We start from the raw sequence: 22,595 nt of genomic DNA on the forward strand, positions 1-22,595 counted from the left end.
AATCCTAATATTTGCCACATGTTACATATTCTCGACAACATTAAAATAAGTGCACGCACGCCTAAGATTTTTTGGATAAACTACATTGAAAGTGTGATCAGGTTGTTACGAACAAGTCACAGTTAAAGATACAGTATATTTACAGGAATGAGCCAATATGTTTCCAGGCATTTTAAACTGAAAAATTCATTTTTTGCAGCGTATGAGCACCATCGTCGCAATCTGATCATTGTTTTTTGTTTCAAAATATAATTTCAAAAACCCCCGGGCAAAAAAAGGTTCTTAATGTGTATATTTCGGAAGGCATTTTAAGCCCGAAAACAGTGGCTATGTCGTATTTAACATTTCATTGAAGGTATTTTGAACAGTTTTAAGCATGGACAATGTGTCATCAGACTTGTCTGTAGTCCATTAGTTATTTAAATAAACTGTCGCGTTAAAACCGATAACACATTTACACCAACCAAATTTAAGCAACCTCAAAAGTGACCGATTGTTCAAATATACCAGAATTTGTCGCACAAAGGTTGCAGTATTTCACATAAACTTTAAAATGTTTAACGGATCGCATTAACGTGCACAAAATCAAAGTTACCAGACATTCATGTACAGGATTGGTCGCTTCAGGGCACTAGCAGAACGAGCTTTAAACCGCAGGATGAAACCGCAGAATGCTAGACCGCAGCTTGTGTACATCGCTCTCTCAAAAAACTGCTTGTCGATATCGCATTTGTGGAAGACGTATTTCACGTTTGCAAACCTTGCCAATTTTGCTCAGTACAAAAGCCCATTGGTTTAACTCGTTGGGATTTTTGAACACATGCACTTCAAACCTATTTGTATTGGTGTACTCTACCTTCACGAACTATATAGTTACTCACAAGTTATGATTATCGCGTTAAGGTTTTTCGCTGTGATGATATTTGCTCTACAGTGACCTCACGTGGCATTAACGTTGTCCCTCTTGCGACTGTAAGCACGAGAAATTTATTGTTATGTCCCTTGTACAACCTGTAAAAGCAAAAGCGATTTATTAACTGCTATTATCGTTATACATTTTACCTGTGTATTATAACTTTTATGTGTTGTGTATTTTATCAAAATAACATGAGGCTTAAACGTAACTGCAAGGATGTTCGAGTTTTGTTTAAGATACGTACAGATCAAGAACCAACATTGATGTTTAAGTCTGAGTGTTCACAGCACAGACATCTAAATATATGCGATTGGACATCACAACGATCCCCGACGGTTTTGAGAGTTCGAGCAACGCATACTAGAAGACGTTCCACATTCACATTTCCACGTTCACCACCGGTTTCACACATGCGGGAGTCAATCATTCAAGTACGATATCATACGAATGCAGCAGAGCTGATCAGGAAATCACGTCAAAATACATGGACAACTCATCCAAGAGCCGGAATGCAGTTTGAGAAAAGGGGGAGTTATACGTATCGTCAAACGTTATATTTGCAAATTATTGTGTTGTGTTTTACAGTATTACGGCGGTCTGGTATCACGTAATTGCTTTGTCCTGTCACCAACCAACATTCAATATTTTCATTCAGAAATTGACCTTTTCTAACGCCACTTGTTGTGCGTGACACAGGTGGAAACTTCACGTTTGCATAATTACAATAAAAACATGTATTCTTTACAATAAATGCGTTTGACACAAGGTTATTTTATATTGTAATTTTGTCACCAACCAGTTTTAATTGACTTCAGGCGATAATTTCATTGCCACAAACTCAGGGCACCTCACTTAACGATGAACGAACCAATAGCCGACTTCAATTAAAGAAATAGTTCGCTCATTAACTATCAATATCACAGCATCTTATGCCCACATAAGAAAGAGGTTTTTCGTAATGGCCGCAGAATGACTCGAATCTAGTTTTCTCAGGCGAATACCGAAGTTTGTTGTTATGCGTGGCCGTATGTAACGTGACAGACATTCGTACGGATGGGCGCCTGACTTAATAACCTTCATGGTTTTATTGGTGCCCATTCCATTTTATTTCTTTCGTATATGTTCATCTCCGTTTTTGTTTTTTGCGCAAAATACACTTGATTTTATTTTGATTTGGTATGAAGTTTTTTTAGTAATCCTCGCGCGATTGTTAATTATGTACTAAACGGATTGATGGATTTTAGGTTTGATAGTAGCCTTTTTATCAGGAATCAGAAATACGGCAGTTTTATAATTCTGTAGACGTTTTAATATATGGTTTCTACATCTTCACCATTGATCGATTAACTTGAATATCATTCCGGTTTATAATAACAACCTAATAAATTCCGTGACTTTCCTTTAGCGGGACTTATTTATATCTTTTAAAACAAGTATTATCACATTTTTTGCTACTTTACTGAAAAGTAGTAAACAAAAATGTTATATTTTGGTGTTTGCCCTTTTCGCTTAGAATGCAGTTACATCTGCAAATGATTTTTCTGAGTAAAAAAACATAACTTTATTATCTGGGAAAATTATTCGCTTAAATACACGACGCTGTGCGTAGCGTATCTCACTCCTTCACGAAACGTAAATTGTAAATGCTCCACTCGTAAAGATTTTAGCGTGAATTCATTACCAGTAAAGCATTTCCAATTACATTTCGAGCATGTTGCAGCGAGTTTTGCCATTTAGGTTTTCGACAATTATCTAACATCGCAATGTTCTCAGTTTTTCCGGAGAAACCTCTAGTATTTCGATTCAAAAGTTTTTTAATGGTCGCTATAGTGAAATGCAACAGATTTTGCATTGTGCAACATTATGTAATTTTTAAAATTGATGATTTAAATTATATTACATTTTGCACACTGTTACAATTAAGTAATTTTGAGAATGTATGTTTTACAGCTTTCTTCCTCAAGTTGTAACTGTAATTGGAATGTTTACTACTAATACATAACCAACCCAATGTATATTTGTGTTGAATTATGTCAGAGTTTGTCAACAGATAAAATTTTCAAATCCGGAGAAACACACGAACATTTCATTTTTTTCAGAAAAATTAATATGATTAACCACACTTGTGCTAATGGAATGGAGAACAAATCAGAAAATACTATTTTTGAATGTAAGACCAGTTGGAACGAGAGGTTGTTGACATTCAGTATAATTTTGTTCAATTCTTAAAAAAATGTTACAGATTACTAGGTGGCGCTAAAGGACAACAACGACCGAAATTAGTTGATTTATAAAGATCGTTTCGAGCCAAAAACTGTTCAGTTTGCGGAGTTATAATAAAAGGACATTACTGGTAGACATATATTGTAATTTGACGAAACAAGGGAAGCAAAGTCAAGCAACATGTTAGTCGTGTTGTTGTTGTGTGGTTTGTGATCATGTTTCAATGGTCAAGACTGCTTGGTTTGGTTTTATGTATCTTATGTTTTTCTACTTGGTCATAAAATTTTCCTTGTTCTTCAAACAAATGATATTTTGTGATAGAGATTGCATGTTAAATGCGACCGAATCTGTGTTAACATGTGTGATGCATTTGGCGCTGTGGTTTGTTTACATTAAACCACAAATCCATAAAATACTGCATTGTAGACCATATGAGTATATAACGGCCTGGCGTTTTTCGTCAAGCCCATGACCCTTATTCAACAAATTTTATGTGCAGCTTTTTAAAAACCATTGCTGTCGCCAGGAATTTCACTTTGTCAGAAGAGGACAGGATGATCATAATAAACTTATTTATTTTTATAGACGGACAACACGTTTATTTTAAGCCTTAACGTCATTAAAAATATGTTGGATGCAAATGTTTTGTTGTGTACCCTACTATAACATCGGTCGCACGCCTTCTTTCGCTTGGACAAAGGCAAACAAAACTTGTTATGTTGATGAAATGCTTCGCGTCTATCGTATTTTGGTTGTGCATTCTACTGTGATCATAAGGCAATGTTAAAGCAGGTAATCTGGTCTGACAAACCGCCTACTTACTGAAGTTGAATAAAATAACAGTTCGTGAACTGGTTCCGCTCGGTTGTCCGAAGATAAATCTGTCGAAAAGCTGTATGAGACGTAATGTTTCATTTGCGGTGGCTGACTTGGCGTTGACCCAGCAGGCCAAACAGACATTCGTAGGTATTTTTTTATATGTAAAGAAAAACGTTATGTAATTGTTGGTTCAATTCTGTTATTCTTTGAACAACCACTTTGAAATTTGTTTTTGGATATTTATTTCAAACATCGGACATCCACTGCAACTACAAATTATTTTTGAACTGTTAAATACAAACGCATATGAAACCAAAGAATTGATGTTCGTGATTACACAACCATGTCAACGCTGTGTAAGTGTTTTTTAGTATTTTTATAGCAGGCTTGTGTTGAAATTGAATGGGTTATGGAGACTAATATCCTGAAGCATTATTGTTTTTATTGTGGTTGTTAAATGACGTTGACTAAACATGAACTTGGTACGAAAAATTTCGGTTCATCAGTGTTACGTAATGACTTATGGTATTCACTTCACATGGACAAATGAACTGTATATGTTTGCGAGAGAGACGCTAGATTGTCTAGGGAATGTTTCATTACAAGTTAATTTGAATAGCCGGCGATATGTTGTTCGAGACGTTGAATTGATCTTGACTCACAGTGATTTTCATGTTTCATAAAACGCAGCTGAGATATTGTCTATTCCCATGAGAGATTTCTTAATGTCAGCTTGTGTTCATATGTTATTGTCAACAAGTGTTCATGTAATAATGTCAGCATATGTTCAACTCAGAAAGCTTGTCACATTTTTACTTTCCTGAGAACATGTATAAAATCCCGTGCGATAATAGACCTGAGATCAGAGGGAGTTTTAGTTGTGCTTTTGATTGTGAAGTAACTCTGTTCCCAAACCCTGTTGTTAAACTTTTGTCAATGAAACTTTTTTAATTTTGATTGCTCTAGCGTGTTTGTAACCAAAACCTATATGGTAAATAAGTATGGAATTACAACATAAGTTGCGTCAATATATTTTTGTAAGCAATAAGACTTACTAAAATTTCTAAGAAAGGAAGTTAGTTTATTTATCTGGCAAAGCCAAAGTTAGTAAAATACTAACATCCACACTTGCAATACGACTTAAAAAGCACTTACATAGCGTTGCGACCTACTTAATTGTAAGCAATCAAGCGGAAAGCCAGGACAGTCAGAAAAAATTATTTAATCTAGTATCCTCAAGTCCCCAATGCAATTGTTCTTCGACATATTGTGAGTCATCATTTATACACTGGTTCATGTCACCCATTTGTTAAAACCTGACTCATGTTTCTACATTGCCGAGCAGTATGGTGAATCTGTTGTGCGTTTGGTGTTATGAACAAATAGCAATTCTAAGTGTATATTATGCGGGCTACCTAATATTATTACAAACACATGGTTTGACAATTACCATACTTTACAAAAACACAACCGCATACCACAAAAACTCGTTTCTCTGCCGAGTCAATTCTTCGGGATGAAGTTCGTATCCACAGAAACCAAGTGTCGCCTAAAATTACTTGCGCTTCGTGACGGACTTGCCCACAAGCAACCATGCGGAACCTTGTAGTGTGATGAGAAGAAGGCATGTTGCTTCAAATTTATTCACCCTTATAATGTGATTAAAGTACCACAACCCGCATGTCGTGAACAATGACGCCACTTCATTTTATGTCACGCAAAGGTAATTATTTACACGGAAACGTATTCTTTGAAGGAGTTCCCTAATTTCCCATTGAGTTTAAGCTGGCATCTTCTCAATAAATTCAGATTAACTACGGAGCGGATTTAAATATAAAAAATGCATGTAAATTAATAGTTTTTGAAATCATACATTATTGCTTGGCAAAAACGTGTTTGTTACAATACCGCTTACGTATTTTGACTCATCAGTGGAGCTTAGTTGACTTGCAACGATCATGCTAGCTAAATAACCAAGCAAGACATCTACTATGTGCCGATTATGCACAGGTCTTGCTTGGATATCTTGCTAGAACAATTATTGGCTCTATTGCTTGTGAAAGCTTTTCATAAAGGAAAAGAGGTACACCATGCTATTTCTGCGTGAGTTTCTAAATGACACGCATTAACACAAAGTCTTGTTCAGACCAAGTGCGAAAACAGATGAAACCAATACTCGGTCCAAAGGTTCAATATAAAGATCAAAGAAATCAGCGTGAACCTAACTGACGAGCTAAAACAAATTAACTTTCGTCTGACTAAACCGTGCGCGCAAGGCTCTTAAAAATTAACTTTTCTTTTTTCCTGGCAAACACACTATTGGTTGAGCATTGCTTGGCCATAGTGTTTCCACCTTGTTTTCTCGGATGACGGTGATTATATGGTCACCACAAAGTGGAAGTCTTTGCTTGGCCGTTTGGCCGCGAAGTCGTCTGATTGTTACCTAGCTGCACTGATGAGAACTTATAGGTCGAAACAGTCACTTACACAATTTCTTACACTGATAAACGCATTCAACTATTGTTTTCATAAAACACCGCATTGCAATGTTTCTTAAGCGGGAGAATGAACTTGCTTCAGGAGAGAATGAAAAAGAAAAACATTATTTGTTGAGAGCCAGCGTCAGTCGTTCTTATTTTTGAGATTTGTTCCAACATTTGACAGTTTGCAATATTTGATACTCTTGAAACGTATCGCATAGTGAATGAAAGGACGCAAACTTCTGGATTGGGATGCAGTGATTTAGGGCATTGTATTTGACCGTGACTACATGTGAAGTACCGTGTTTGTCAACGCTGTTTAAATATGACACTCCAAACGTTTTGAATACCACATTTAATCAAAGACTTCCCGAACGTTTCTATTTCCTGGCTCAAGTGCATTTTATTAGACGGTTTGTGGCCCACTGACTAGGACGGTGGTGATCTTTTAATTAGGTTTGTTTGGTAAATGCCGACCTGATTATTTTTATGGTCAAAAGGTGAAATTGGAAAAATATACAAGGACTAAAAAAGTTTAGGCCATTCTAATAGATCGTTAGCCCACAACTGGACCACGGCGTGCAGTTCGTGTATCAGTGGTCTAGACTTTGTTAATATCCGTAAATTTGTTCTTTTAAAGGCTAAGACTTCGTAACCTTTTGACTTGACACTTAAAAATCGTGAATTAAAGATGATTTGATAAAGTTTGCTTGTAGCTTTAGCCAGCCAGATAACTTTGAAACAAAATGTATCCGTTGCAGCCAGTCTCTGTGTTAATCTGAATCTAAACGTGACACAAAGCAGTGACAAATCTTCGAACCAGTCTTAACAATAAATCCCAAAGTGGTCAAGTCATGCAGTGTGAAAGTCACACGCAGTAAGTTTACTTTCTCTAGTTTTGAGTTAAAATGATTTAAAACAATTATCTGGTGTTTGAAGACGGGCAAATTGATATGTTAAAACCAATTGGTGGAAATTTGTACACGATAAACATACGTTGTCCAGCACGGGTTACGATATTTCCAGAAAATATCACACATTTATATGTAGTTTTTAGATTATAGACTACATGCCATATATTTGTAGTCGCTGAAAAGTCACATGTTAAAAAAAAACATACGAGATATTATTAAGTAAATTTTCATTGGTTTTTAAAATTCGAAAGATTTAAATATTTGACAAATATCAAAAAATTGCAGATTTCTTGGAACCTCTCCTACTACTTACAATGAAGGCATTGGTTTGTATAATTTATTACTGGTAGATAAACGCCTTACAACCAAGGCCGCATCTTTGTTTTGTTGCAAAAAAATATGTTTATATTTCATGCTATACGTTAATTTTTAAATTTTAGTTCAGTAAAACAAATCTAAATTAATTCCTGGTTTTGACAAATCTCGTCATTTCAGTCAATAAAGTACACACTGGAAAACCTGTCCAACTGATTAAACCCAAACCAAAAAATAAAGAAGGATACGTCATTGACAATGGAGAACTTGAGAGTATTTTTGGAAACCGATACACCAGCAACACGCCAGTTGCGATTTATTCTCTAGCAGGAGCTTACAGAAAAGGGAAATCTTTCATGCTGAATTTTTTCCTGCGTTATTTATGGGCCGAAAATGATCACAAAGTAAGCAAATTCTGCCGTTACTTCTCTATAAATAAGGTTTTATTTGCATTTATTAGTCCGATGGTTGGCTTTCATCAAAAGAGGACCAAATAATAGAAGGTTTTGCTTGGAGAGGTGGAGCTGAAAGACACACACAAGGAATATGGATTTGGAGTGAGCCATTCTTTGTCAGCACTGCACAAGGAAAGGTTATTTAAGATTGTTTTACTTTTACTTCAATGCTAATGACAAAATGGTTAGGTTGCAGTGTTTCTCATGGACACACAGGGAGCATTTGACCCGTACAGCACGGTCAAAGATTGCTCTGCCATATTTGCTTTGAGCACGTTTATGAGCTCTGTTCAAATATACAATGTTCACAGTCAAATACAGGAAGATACGTTGCAAACCTTTCAGGTTGGGCGTGTTTATATTTGGCGAAAAGTTTTACATTATGCTGTAATTTTTGTTGTTTATTCTTAGCTTTTTACCGAATATGCAAAATCTGCACAACAGGGCTCTACTGGCAAATCCTTTCAGGTAATTTATTTTTTGATGATATTAAAACGTTTATCACATGTTCATTCACCTATATTTCAAGAATCTCATTTTTCTAATTCGTGATTGGTCGGATCCATCATATTCCTATAACTTTGATGGTGGAAAGGAGGTGTTAAAAAAACTTCTACAACCTCCAGTAACACATCACGATACCGAGTCAGTCCGTGTCAGTTTGCGAGAATCGTTTGCAAATATTGAATGTTGCTTGATGCCACATCCAGGGTTTGCTGTAGCGGAGAGAAGGCAAGATACGGGGAGTACCCTAACTCTAAAAGGCAATTAAAGTTGTTTAAATTGAAGTTAAAAATTTAATATTGTGCTTGTTTCGCTGTCAGTCATACTACAATTTAAACAGGACTGTTCTTCTGGTATGTATTAATGCACTTTATTTTTCCAACGTTTCGTCTGCCATACTGCAAGACTTCTTCCATTTAAATTTAAAAATCTAAAATACAACTTAAAATGTCAAAATATTTTATATGTTGGGAATGTGTTAGACTTCTGTCATTTTTATGTGAAAGATATTTGTTAGATGTTAGAGTTGATTTTCTCGACACCGCCGATGTTTTGGTGAGAAAACTATTTTCACCTGAAGAAATTGTATTAAAAAGAATCAATAACAAACCAGTCACTGGGGATGATTTCATCGAACTTACTCTGAGATATTTCGAACAGTTTAGCAGCGGAAAAATGCCGGAAGTTATTACAATCTTTGAGGTAAACATTTTGTAATCAATGCCTGTCATCATAACGATTTGGTACTACATCAAATACCGCCCAATCATTTTGTTTGCCTGATAATCTTTTACCACAGGCAACGTCCAAATCTTCTCTTTCGTCGATATGTCAAGACTGCAAAAGAGTCTACAAAACTTTAATGGACAAGGTTGTCCTCTTTCTTGCTTATTTTTGAGACAAGAGTTTGGTAATTTGTTGAATTTACTACAGAATCTTGAAGAAGCGTATAAGTGCCGAGACAAATTGCAAGAATTTCACCAAATTTGTAATAAAGAGGCTTTGACCAGCTTCGACAAACATCCAAAAATGGGAGGGGAAAAGTTAATTGCTGAATATAAAAAATTTTTAGTTTCCAAACTAGAACAAGATTTTGACGTTTACAAGGCAAAATACGAAAGCTACTTGGTTAGTCGTTCATTTTTCCCTAAGAGTAACTCATAAATTCTTTCAAAACGAGTTTTCTCCTTTGCAAAACAACATTTTTTGTAGATTCTTGTTGTTTTTAACAAAATGGATTTTTTCGTTTTAGGATAGAAAACGCTTACAGATTGCAGAACATGTTGACAGAGTAAAGGAAGGGTATGCGCGATCACTACGAGAGGTAAAAAACCCACATTGAAGTAGAAGTTCATATTAATCGTAAATTGGCTTTTTTTTGTTGAGCGTGTATCATTTCATTTCTAAATAGAAAGGTGGGCGTTAATCACGTAAAATATACGACAGGCAAGGATCGTTTTAAACGTTATGGATAGCTGGTAGGCTATGGCATTACCCACCATCGAAGTAATCATTTTCAACCTTGACGGAATAATTAGCTATATACATTACGCCTATCACAGTAAACCTCGGAAATTGACTTGATTGAAATTTTTGATCAGAAATTCCTGGACTATCCGAAGACGTCATGGTTGTGCCTTTTTTGTTTTGCGACTTAATTTATTGAAAAAAATTCCATCGCTTGACGTCTATACGCTTGAAAAATATCCAACTAAGCATTGCTGGCTTAAAATGGCTGTTTTGGCATTTTATGAAAATCATAGAAAATTATCCATGTAACGGCCCCAACAAAAGCCGATTTTGGGGACAAACCTTATGTTACTAATCGAACATATTTATTACTGGTATTACTTTTTGTTTGTCGGTGCCTTTTGTTGGAGTTATAAAAGTATCACTTTTTAACAGCTCAGTGGTGGAAAATACGTTGGGAAGGCGGCGTTGAAAAAAATTGAGCAAAAATGTCGAGAGGAAGCTTTGGCAATGTTTAAGGAAAACTTGCCAATAGATCTTGATCAAGAAAACCACTTGCGACTAACAAATCTGATGAACAGCGAGTTGGAAAAGTTTACTGAATCTAATGAACAAACGTTTGTAAGTATGACAGTTTAATTAATTTGAGATTAAATAAATTCATAAGCGGGAACGGACGTATTTGTAAATCCCAAGGAAAAATCACTTGCGAATGTGTAATTACATGAAATGTACGTGCAAAAAGAGCCATTTGAGAGCTGCAATTTTTCGACCTGAAAGGTCTCATCAGTGCAGCTGTTGATTGTGGCGCTGTTCTAGCTTTTACACTAGCGGTCACACAGATTTCCACTTTGTGTTACCTTTCGGCCAGCCAAATTCGTTGGGCTCTATGACCAAACGACTGCTTGGTATCCGATTGTGCTACTGGCTCGGTTTACTCCAATTCAAATCTGTGCAAAAAGAGCCATAATATTCATTGAGAGCTGCAGACAGGGGGTACACCCTGTCTACAGCTTTCAGTGTGCATAAAATGTTTTTCCTCAATTTTTGATGTAATGCAACTCCTTCCATCGCCACTAATTGTATAGCGCAACTTTGTGATCAATGCCTTGCATTCACGCAGTATATCTTCGCTTTTAAGTGCAAACATGCTGTTATATCTTCTGCAGAGGGAATTGAATACCCGCGTAAAAATGCATTTCCTGACTGCTTTGACGAACTACAAAGTTTCGGTGTATCAGGTAAACTGCTTTGCTACAGAAATATGTTAAGAAAGTCGGGACATGTTTATCTGAATGACATCAATACCAAGTTTCTTTTACGTTGACTACATTTTTTTTCAGAAATGTGAAACAAATATTTTGAATGAAGAAGAGTTCGACGGGGCCCATAAAAGCGCTAGAGGTGAAGCAATACTTGCATTCGATCAATTAGATGTGGGAGAAAATACTGAAATAAAAAATAAGAAGAGAAATAAATTGCTATCCAAAATTGAAGAGACGAAAGGCGCGCTTAAAGCAGCAAACGACGCAAAAAAGGTATTGCTCTCGTGCAAATAAATATTTCTGGGTTTTCATTGAAAATGGTCTGCAAACATTTACCGTGGGCTGATCATGTTAACAGAGCGCACGATGTAAGCCACAGTGTTGTATTCACATTTGTTTATCGCCAGACTCGACCTTTACGGTTTCATCAGTGCCCATGCTATTTTATTTCACTGTGTTTGTTGTTTTGTGCAAAATACAAATTATTTGGTGATTATGTGTGCAGTTTTTGTCGATAAACTGTTCTTTTTTGTTATTGAATATCTTGCGAGCCAACCTCGCTAGTTGTAATAATTTTTTTTATTTTTACAAAATGTCACAGACACGATCGAAAAACTTAGAACAGGCCAGAAGGGAGTACAGATCAAGCATGAATAAAGTGAGATTTGCCGAAATTTCTCGTCGAATATCAAATATATTCTTTACGTTTGACACATTTTATAACACAACATATATAGGTGTGTCTCGAAGCCATGGATGAAGATGAGCTTATAAAGAATCACAAAAAGTATGAAGAGAAGGCAAGAGTCATGATATCAGATGAGTCATGCATTCCGGAGTTTCTGAAAATAATTAAATCTGAACTTGATGACATTCAAGACAACAACCGTCGTCTACAGGTTTAACCTTTCAGCATAGTTCAAACATATTTCTTTACCACCGACAACGTTAATAGTTCTCATGTTGTACATAGTTGTAAGGTACGTTTTTGACAACCACTGCAACTAATGCAAACCAAAATTCAATATCTAACATGTCATTACGATTATTTCTAATGCTCCCTTTGATGATAAACGAAGAACGCAAAACGTTGGCAAACAAAATCGACGATAATTTGTGCGAAAGAGCAGTAAAAAAACACATAACCAGTTTTTTGAAACATACTTTTTCGGTCCCTGTCGCGACCTAATGTGAAACAAAGCCAACGTCACTAAAACAAAGCCAACGTCACTTCGCACTATAACGTCTTGCCGCTAAATACAACGCGACAAAAATATTGTCATTCATAATTACACCCATCACGTCCATCAGAACATGCAGTCAAAGCACGATATTGATGAATGCTAATTAATCTCAAAACAATCCTTACGCCTGCTTCTGCAGCGTTTTTTCACTGTTATAACAAGGCGACCTGGTTTTTCCCAATATTGTCGTGCTGTGTAACGAATTATAGCCCCGGCACACAGCGCTATCTGCACTGTGGATAGGACATGCCTACTATTTTTCCATCTCGTCATGTGTGCTGTAACGATATTTTTTTTAGAAAAATGCAGTGTCCATATTTGAAGAAAGAAGACATGTCGCATATGACATTTATTGTATCAAGATGGATGAGGTAAGCTCGAGAGAGCACAGGTCTTGAAACCTCCCTTGCTTTATGTTACATTTAGGTTGAGAAACAATTCATCGAAGCAAATGCCATGGAAAGTCTTCACCGTAAGGAAAAAAGTGCTGCCAGTGAGCACTACAGCAAGGGAAAGCCAAAGTGCCTGTTACCACAATTTGAATCCCATCGTAAAGAATTGGAAAAACAAATCGATGAGCGTTATCACTTTGCTTGCAAAAGCAACGAAGAAAACAAGGTTTTTTTTATAACTTAAATAAAACGAAATTGGTTTATGATGTTTGAAGTTTTGCACAGAAAAAACTCGATGATTTGGGAAAGAGTCTGGTTACGGAAATTGAAGCAGATTACAAATTGAATATGAACAAGGTATGTATGAAAGATATTTGCAGGTTATTGTTAGAACCTTGTTGCAGGACTTTTAATTACAATTTAGTTAACTGACGGAGCTCACGTTGATGAAAAGACCCTAGAGAATAGGCACGAAGATAGTTTAAAAAATGCCCGACTTTTACTTTCGGCAAAACTGGATCGTTCGAGAGAAATCAAAACAAAATGGATAGAAGAATGCAAAACGAAACTTGAATATTATTATGAAGATATAAAAAAAATCAATAAGGAAGCTGAAGATAAACATGCCAGAGAAAGAAACGAAAAAAACAGTACTAGTTGGAAAATGGCCACTTCGACAACCGTGGGAACAGCTGGGGGCACTGCGGCAGGCGTGTTCGCAGCTGCAAAGTTGGGTGCTACGATTGGCTCCGTTGGAGGTGTTGCGGGAACCACACTTGGGGCAGTTGCTGGTTTAGGTGTCGGTTTTGCAATCGCAAAATGGAGAAATTGGTGAAATATTGAATCTGGGAGATGAAGTTATTCACAAGGCGCAAGATATGCCTGCATGTAAATAAACCTGACTTTATTTCTGTTAAATAAAAGAGCATTTCTTCATTGGCTTTAATTTCAATTTTGCTTGGTATTGTGACATTGTCTCCCGATGCGCTTTGTAAATATCCTGCACTTAAAGAAACTAGCACGCAATGTTTAGCTAATTGCCGTGCACACAACATCACTATTGTGATGGCCACTAATTGAATGTAAGTTATTAGTTGCTGTAATTACCCATGTTTTGTTTGTAAACATGTATTGACTTAACGTTCATATAAAAGAGCACACTTGTGCAAATTGTAATTAAATTAAGGCTTGGAAAAATAAAAATCCCTATTCAGTTATTATCAATTGTTTGGAAAGAATTACCTGACATTTTTGATGGGACCTCACTGAAAGGAAAAAATTATGCAAAGGAAAATACCTAATCACGACGACGATAAATAATTGTATGCCAGCTCAACTTAGATTCACAAATTCTACAAAGACATTATATGCTCTATTGTGTCCGGTTCGATAGAGCATCATGGTTATTTGTGAACAAATTTTCAAACTTTTGAAGTATAATCGTAAAAAAACTTTGTATGCCTCGTTTTGTTCATCAACTCACAGCTTGTAAAAAAAACAGTTTAGTTTTAAATCGGAAACCAAGCTGAAAAATGCCTGTTAAATCGGCACTGCTTAAATGGTTTCCTTAAGCCATTTAGCTGTCTGTTATGTCTTCAATGATCCGGCGATTCACAAAGACATTGACACATTAGTCTGAATAAGAAAGTTCAGTTTCACAAAATGTTCGAAACGCTTCAGGAAAAAGAAAAGTTACTTCAGTTAACAAGTTTTACAGATTTATTAGCGCAAACAGAATATCTACACATTCATTTGTCTCGTTTGCGCAATACCACACACAAGGGTTTGGGAGAGTAAAACAAAGTTGTGTAGGATTCATCAAGCGAAGGCTCGTCATCGAAAGCTGAAATAAAAAAACAACGAAAAAGTTTAGAGAAAGCCATAAGCAGTTCGAATCTGGCGAGTTGTTCTCCAACACAGTAACGGGGACCGATTCCGAACGAGGAGATTTTTTTACGATGATCAAAACTGCCGTCGTCGCGCAGGAATCGACTCGGACGGAAAACCTCAGGGCCCGAGCACCTGGTGGCGTCGTGCTGTGCGGCGTAAATGTATAATTACAGGAAGAACGTAAATTAAAGTTACATAACGTTTAAACCGTGTCGTTGCAAAAGAAAGATCAGCGCAACAGAAAACGAGCAAATTTATGTCAGACAACAGTCATTTTCTGCACCTACAGTGTATTGTTTTGAAATCTTAATTAGTGATGAACATGAAAACGAAACATTAGTATTTTGCTCGTGTTATATTGTGGCAAATGGCAATATGTCCTATAGGCTACCCGACAGGACTACAAATTTATTATTACTGAAATATTAATGGTTTCCTTAGTGACGTTTACCCTGAACTAGAACGCAAAAAGCAACTACCAAAAATATTGCAAACCTGCAATTTTTATTTAAAAACAAATTGCGGCTACTTAAAATATAGCCAAAAACAATATTAGACCAAGCAATAAAATAACGCTTGCTTGGGCCAGGAATTCAGTTGATTTAGCAAACTTTAGCAACGCGAAACCCAACTAACAAGTTAACCACGCAAGCACATTAATTTGATCAATTGAAATCCTGGCGCACTTACACCGTAAAAATAACTATACGTTAAATAATGTTTTTTTTTCTGGAAACGCAACACACACGTAAACCAGCAAAAATCGCAACATTCAGGTATGTCGGTATTCCGAAAAACTTGACATAAACAACCATTTTTGCTGCAACATGAACTGTTATATGAATGGTATTTAACTCTCTAATTTTTCTAAAAATGACCGACATTTTAAATGAAGAAAGGGAAAAAAATACGCCTGTTTTTGTGTATCACTTTGTGTCATTTTTCAGTTGATGAAGCCAGGGTTACTCGCGAATGTTCGTGTGCTTTATGCAGTTTTCGATGGAGTGCTTAACCATAATGCATCAAGCGCATAAAACACTAAAAAGGCAAGAAAAAGGAAATCGATAACACAGCTTGTATCGTCACGTGACCAGGTATGTAACGAGGCGTAACAATAACAACAAGTTGTTGTAAACTGCTGGAAAGTAGATGCATTGCTCCTTGTCATTCACGCAATGGTTGTTCTTGTGAATATGAAGCGTTTCCAGGAATGGACGACAACTTTGACAGTGATTCAATGGTGATATGGGTGACAAAAAGCACAACAACAACGTAAATATGAAGACCGCAAATATTATTAGTTATAGTCCGTTAATCCAGGAAATTGGATGATGTTGGGATTCTGATAAACGATTGCGTTAGAAGGGTAAACACCGGCCCAACGAAAGGGTGTGCAGCAGGTGCGGTGCACCAAATTTACAAGTGCAACCAAAATGTCTCACGATGTAAATGTAACATTAAATTAGGGTTTGGTGTATGTAGACAAGCTTTGTGCGTAACCTATTTGTTTTTTATTCTCAAAATTACCATTGTTTTCCACTTGCGCCTACACAACCTCAAAATAAAATTAAAAGATTGAAAAAATAAAACAAAAGCTGTGTTTGTGGAGCTGGTCTAGGCGCAAGTGGAAAACGATGGTAATTTTGAGCTAGGCAGCATTAAAGTTTGCAAAATCTGCACTTTCAATGTTGAAAATCACCGAGAGTGATTCCTGGGGTTCTGCAAACAAAACAGAACAACTTTTGGTACGGGTAGATGCGCTAAAAACTAGGTTATATTCCAACATCACTGCGTACCTGCACTTGGCAAATAGACAGTGTCAGGGCGATCCCTTATTGGTCTTCCGTTTGTTGTCATTTCAATGTAGATCTTTTTCTTCGCGATGGAATTGCCACGATTCGTAAACCTGAACTGAAACTCTACCCTTCCCAAAAAAACGATCTCTTGGGCCTCTATGTTGTAAATAGCATCGTCAACTTCAACTTCGTCGCTTGTAATCTTAATACACAGATTCCCGCCATTTCTGCATTGAACACAATAAAATGTTAGAAAATTAAATTCCATCAGACAAAGGAGTAACATATGCAGTTTCATAACCTTTTTCTGCTCTAGTTCTTCCATAAAAAACAAAAAAAATTAAATACGGTAATAAGGAGACGGAACAGATTAACAGCATATGTATACAACGAATCTAACCTTATGTTGAAGGTGGAATCATAAAAAACACGCCCATCGTCTGGGGTTGTACGGTACGGTTGTGTGAGAAACAGAATGGAGGCAACTCCTGTCTCGCCTCCGAAATTAGGATCCCGGCAAATCATTAAAGCATGTATCTCTAATAATTGCCTGTCACAAAATAATAAAAACCGCCATCAATAAATAAAACATGTAGAGGCACAGTTTCTCACCTCGAACGGTCACTCATAGTTTCATGCTATCGAGACTCAACCACAATTTTTTACCACCAATACCTAAGTACAATCTACAAGCATGAAACACGTGATCACGAAAATATAATGTACAAGTAAAGCAAATACTTTGTACATGAAAACACATTGTTTACATCAACAAAGAGCTCACAAACATTTACGTTGGCCAAAAGCCAGGAAGATATTTAACAGAAGCTACTAAATCATTTGACAATGTGACCCAAATGTTAAACGACCTTGGAACATATTTACAAGCAAACAAACGCGTAAAAAAGTTACATAAAACTAACGATGAGCAAGCTATTTTTGTTTTACGTATCGCAAAAGATAATCACGTTATCGCAAAAAAATGTTTACTTGAATTTAAAATTCCAGTAAGGGTTGAAAAAATTAACTGTTGTTATTTATATAACCAAAATATTAATATGCGTTTCCAAAACTTTCATAAAACTATTTTATTGATTTTACAATAGAAATAGCGCACTTTCTGTCAAAACTACATCCTTTTTTTTATAATTTAGCAACGTCTCTATACATTTTTTTTAAATACAATCAAGGCAAAGAAAAAATTAATTAACTGAAAATCATTACTTAATTAACTTGGCAAGTGATCATAGAAGGGTAAAAGAGAAATACACTGAACTACATGTACAAATGATAATTGTTTTTCCACAACGTGTTTTTTTTTGTAGTCTAACAAGATATGTAGACTGGCTGATTTCTTTTGATCTTTACATCCACACAGACTCGGAGCATAAACTTTTTGTTTTTGATGCTTTTTCCGTCCTTGCTTCTGATTTCAATAAAACCATTTTCCAGAATGCAAACGTTTACCTCATCACTCCAAATGCTGATATCCAAGTCGGAATTGTATTCTGGACTGCAAAATAAATTAACATTTAACAAACATTGAGCGATGAACAGACAATGATCAGCTTCAGTACGCCATAACCTGTACATAATAAATGGCAAAAAATTATTTCGCGAAGGCAAGTGACATTATCTTAAAAAGCATAAATTCCGCTATTCTGGAACTGCAACATATAGTGGAAAATACAAAACGTGTTTCAAAACGTAAAACTAAAGGTACATATACAGCAAAAATATTTCAAAAGTATTTCTGTTCTACGTCAACTAAAAAATGTAGAAAACTGCACCAAAAGTAGTGGCGACCAAAAATCGTAAACCTTTTTCGCTGCAGCGAATTTAACGCCACATAAGGCGCTCATGTCAAAAATATGCATTGTTTACATAGGAGAAGGCGCCCTTGAACGCATGATGCTGAAATACTAATCAGTAAAATTAAACAGTTGGACCTGAACCTGAAGTAGACAAATATACAACTGTAGACCGCGGCAACTAAGAGACCGCAACCTAAATACTTAGGCGGCTGTTACAAAAAATGATTTTTTGACATTATCTTACAAATCATTACACAGAGAGCCTCTTCATCTGTTTGAAATGGTGTGCAACAAAAAATGACTGAGAGTATACAAGGTTTATGAATCTAATCATAATATAAAACATTAAAATTGCTTAAGAGTTACTGAAATGTGTGTGCGTCGCAACATAGGCCCCTAGTCCGTGGGTCAGGGGGGCAGGCCCTATGTTTTTTTTTCGAAAAGTTCAAGTAAGCAAGTAAACGCTCGGCTGTTGAAACCACGTAACACATGTCATTCGTAATGATTGTAAATTAATCTGTTTAAACTCTAACCCCTTATCAAACTTTCGACGAGTAACAATTAAACCATCAATTGTTTCAAAACACTACAACGTTCTTTTCACTAGGTCTTGTGAAAAAGCGCAAGAGCCACAGCTGCAATCAAATGGCCAACGGACGGCTGCAATCTCGACATTCACCGAAACTGCACATGGTAAATCCATCTCGGTCGACTAGATTCCGTTTATTATGTTTAGTTGTATACGATTATGTTCCACAAAAAATAACAAACATATGCCCTACACGACGCAAAAAAAAGTTTACCAAGATTTAGATTAGTTCACTTAGGTAGTTGAATTCGTTTTATTGCTAGGCAGAAATAACTGAGTGAATTTCTTACTTCCACAATATTTCAGTTTTCAATAACCGACGTAATTTGCATGTACTTGTCATCTGTCCAGATATGATTATCTCCATTCTTTGCGACAGGGAATTCAATTCAAGTAGAAGATTTAATTTTTTGAATGTTCTTTGAGACATTCTCATTGGTGGTTTGTCGAATAACTAAAAAACAAAGGGCGTTGCCGATGTTTTACTTTAACAGGGGACTTGCAAACAAACAAAAATAATTAAAGGCACTTTAAACAACATTTACACAGGATAAATAAATATTTTTGAATTTAAAAAATCATGGGGGTCCGCAGGAAACAAAGCAGGGGGGGGGGGCAATATTATCGTCACATCGCCGTTTTAGAAACGGTATTTCAGAAGAAAAATCATCTGACAATGCTACTCATTCTTGCCAATCCCGATATGGCAAAATAACACAACAAAAACAATATTAACCATCAATGAAGTATGTGGTGAAGTATTTTCTGCCCCTTTGCGTTTTTTTCTGTTTTCCAGGGGGGTCATGCGCCACCCCGTGCTCCTTCCTGCGGACGCCCATGCCAGGCTGGGTGGATTTTCAATCACCAAACAAAATTTTATCACCATAAAGCACAAAACAAAATACAAAAGTAAACATTTAATTAAATCACATTATTATTTGTTGGGATGTATATCAGGTAAATGTTAAAATGCAAGCTAAATGTTAAAAATATGCAGTAATTGTGTTGGTAAAGATTGATGTATGAATTGTGCCTTTCAAGTTGTGCACTGGGCACCAGTGTATTTTAACTACAATAAGCACCACAAAAAAGCTAAGCTCCCATAGCTGATTCGGTGGAGGGATTATACTGTTGGCATGATTAGCCAAGGTGATATATTTAAACCTCACCAGGAATTTACCTAAAATTGGACAGCTAAAGCAATTTGTTTTTTGCCTATTAATGGAAAAAAATTTACAACATAGCAATAAAACAAAAATAGTTTTTCTGTGTTCTAATGAAAGTCCTCTCACAACCCAACTCCTATGAACCAGTGTATATTCTATGAACCCATGTAAAAATTATGGCAGCTGCATTAAGACAGTCAACAGTATTGTAAAAACTTCCCAAAAAGCTAAATGTCTTATGCCACATATAAACATCCATGGCAGGGGCTACTACCAACTAATTTTGTTGCTACTGTGTACATAAGGGTTGGTAACATTTGTTAAATTACTGGACCAACATAGAAAAAAAAAACAATTTGTTATGTAAAATCTTAAACTTGGTCTAAATTAAGTTAAATCTGAAAGAATTTACACTCTGTAACAACTGCTTTCATTTGATTTTCAAATTTTTTTTGCTGCATTGGCATTTATTTACAGCTAATTCACTTTTATTTGTTATATTAATGGATTATAACAAGTACTTAATGGAAATCATCTGTTGTTTGATAATTTTGAAACCCAAAATTTAAAAACAGCCCCAAATTTAGTTGATTAACTTTGATTTATAAACAAATTATTCTGAAAGTTAAAACAGCACTGCAAAACTCCAAAACATGCAAATTACACCTAGCTACCACAACCATTTGCAAAATTACAGAAATCTTACTACATAATAAGGGTTTACTGTTGATACATTTGTTTAGTCAAAGCATATCATCAGCACCTTTACTGGGTAGGCTGTAACAGCTTTTGTGAATGATTGTAGTAGATTTTCCGGGAAAAATGGTACATGTCGGCACATCTTAAAACAAAAAAATTTCTTTTTTTTTAAACAACGTAGGCCTCTTCATGGATAATCTCTAGATAAAAGCATAAAATTTAGCAATTAAAAACAGGGAATAGAAAAAATTTAAATTTTGACATTAGGAAAAACAAACTTGACTGTTCCTCTTCTTGTGAAGAGTGGAAATTAATTAGAAATCATGTGTGTTTTAAATTATTAGATGAAGCAAAATTTATATCCCCGTGACATATGCAACCAATTTAAATGATTAACTGTCAACATATGAATTTCCACTGTTGTGTTTTCATGAATTGAAAAACAACAAGAATCCCTAAAAATATCCTAACTTAAATGTTATTTGGATTGTAGTAAACCCTTAAAGATGTCAACTATTTACAAGTTTCTTTTCAGGATAAATAAATGACTAACCAAGAAGCTATTGTAGTTTGCCTTGTAAACTGTTTGTTTAATAATTTTGAAAACCCTAATTTGACAACAGCCCTTAATTTAATTCATTAACTTTGATTTATAAATAAATTACTTTGGATACTGAACCAAAATCAAAACATTTAAATTACATCTTGCTACAACAACCATTTGAAAAATTGCAATTAAAAATATCTTACTACATAATAAAGGCTTATTGTTGATACTTTTGTGTTTAATCATAGCAAATCATTAGCACCTCTTCTACTCTGGAGATTTTGAATTGTGGTTCCATGATTTTTTGTTGAGATTCCTCAATTCCACGTTGGTAAATCTTGAAACAAAAGTTTATTGAGAACAGGAATGGAATATTAGATAATAAAGATAAAATAACAAAAAAAAGCAAAAAAAACATAGGGAATGGAGACAATGTAAACTTTTTTATTAATCAAGCATTTTTGATTTCAAATTATTAGACTGTGGCGATGTTTATTTTTGTGCCACCAAAAATGCTTACTGGGCACTTCAACCAGAAGGACAAAATGAGACATGTAGAAAAAGGCAATCGACACATGTCACAGTTATTCTAAACTAAATTTAACCCATTATGTCAGAAGCAAGTCATAATTTTATTGACAATAGAACTCACAACACCTGCCATTTAAGTTACAGGTCTACCAACTAACATTTCGGACATATAGCATGGTATCCCAAATCATTACTTCATTATACACCTGTGACTCACAACAAACTGTTTACTTACTAATAAATTTACACTTCTACAAAATTCTAATACAAACATAGAATGGCTGATATGATCTCACCACCAGCAAATACAATAGGATAAATCTTAAATATTGCATCATAGAAACAAAATTCACAGGTCATAAAACAGTATTTGGAAAACAATTTTTAAATGGTAAAATAGTACCAAAACCATTTGAGAACAAAAAAAGTCTAAGAATCACTGCAACAATTTTGATCTAACTGTGTATATACTGTTTGCAATACATCATATTGATTTTTCTGCTATATTATAGACTGTGTAACTGTTGCGCATGCAAACCCCTTGCCTTACATGGTAAACAGTGCTC

At 35.5% G+C, this 22,595-nt stretch overlaps 2 protein-coding genes across 6 annotated transcripts in view; both read right to left on the bottom strand.

Moving 5' to 3' along the window:
• Positions 1 to 15,374: 15,374 nt before the first annotated feature.
• On the bottom strand, positions 15,375 to 17,428 carry LOC145893803 (uncharacterized). Its single transcript, XM_082982147.1, has 4 exons — positions 17,296 to 17,428; positions 17,084 to 17,233; positions 16,684 to 16,910; positions 15,375 to 16,606 (listed from the first exon to the last, which is right to left on the bottom strand). The coding sequence occupies exons 1-4, from the start codon at positions 17,310 to 17,312 to the stop codon at positions 16,536 to 16,538; spliced, it is 465 nt and encodes a 154-aa protein (XP_082838273.1). The 5' UTR covers positions 17,313 to 17,428; the 3' UTR covers positions 15,375 to 16,535.
• Positions 17,369 to 22,595, bottom strand: part of LOC145893801 (uncharacterized) — a 29,725-nt gene continuing 24,498 nt past the window's right edge. For all 5 annotated transcript variants that reach the window (XM_082982145.1, XM_082982143.1, XM_082982144.1 and 2 more), the window contains 4 exons: positions 21,761 to 21,835; positions 21,016 to 21,093; positions 19,377 to 19,540; positions 17,369 to 18,196 (listed from right to left, as the gene is read on the bottom strand). In XM_082982145.1, the coding sequence (XP_082838271.1) occupies positions 18,010 to 18,196; positions 19,377 to 19,540; positions 21,016 to 21,093; positions 21,761 to 21,835 (504 nt within the window). In that variant the 3' untranslated portion in view covers positions 17,369 to 18,009. The remainder of the gene's footprint in view (positions 18,197 to 19,376; positions 19,541 to 21,015; positions 21,094 to 21,760; positions 21,836 to 22,595) is intronic.

The sequence above is a fragment of the Ascidia mentula genome, chromosome 3 (assembly GCF_947561715.1).
Source record: "Ascidia mentula chromosome 3, kaAscMent1.1, whole genome shotgun sequence".
Taxonomy (NCBI): domain Eukaryota; kingdom Metazoa; phylum Chordata; class Ascidiacea; order Phlebobranchia; family Ascidiidae; genus Ascidia; species Ascidia mentula.

Excerpts from the sequence above, each read along its gene's own strand:
- LOC145893803 (XM_082982147.1), bottom strand. Across the intron at positions 16,911-17,083 it reads GATTCCACCTTCAACATAAG|AAATGGCGGGAATCTGTGTA; the intron begins GTTAGATTCGTT and ends TGTTCAATGCAG. Across the intron at positions 16,607-16,683 it reads TGTCTATTTGCCAAGTGCAG|AACCCCAGGAATCACTCTCG; the intron begins GTACGCAGTGAT and ends TTTTGTTTGCAG.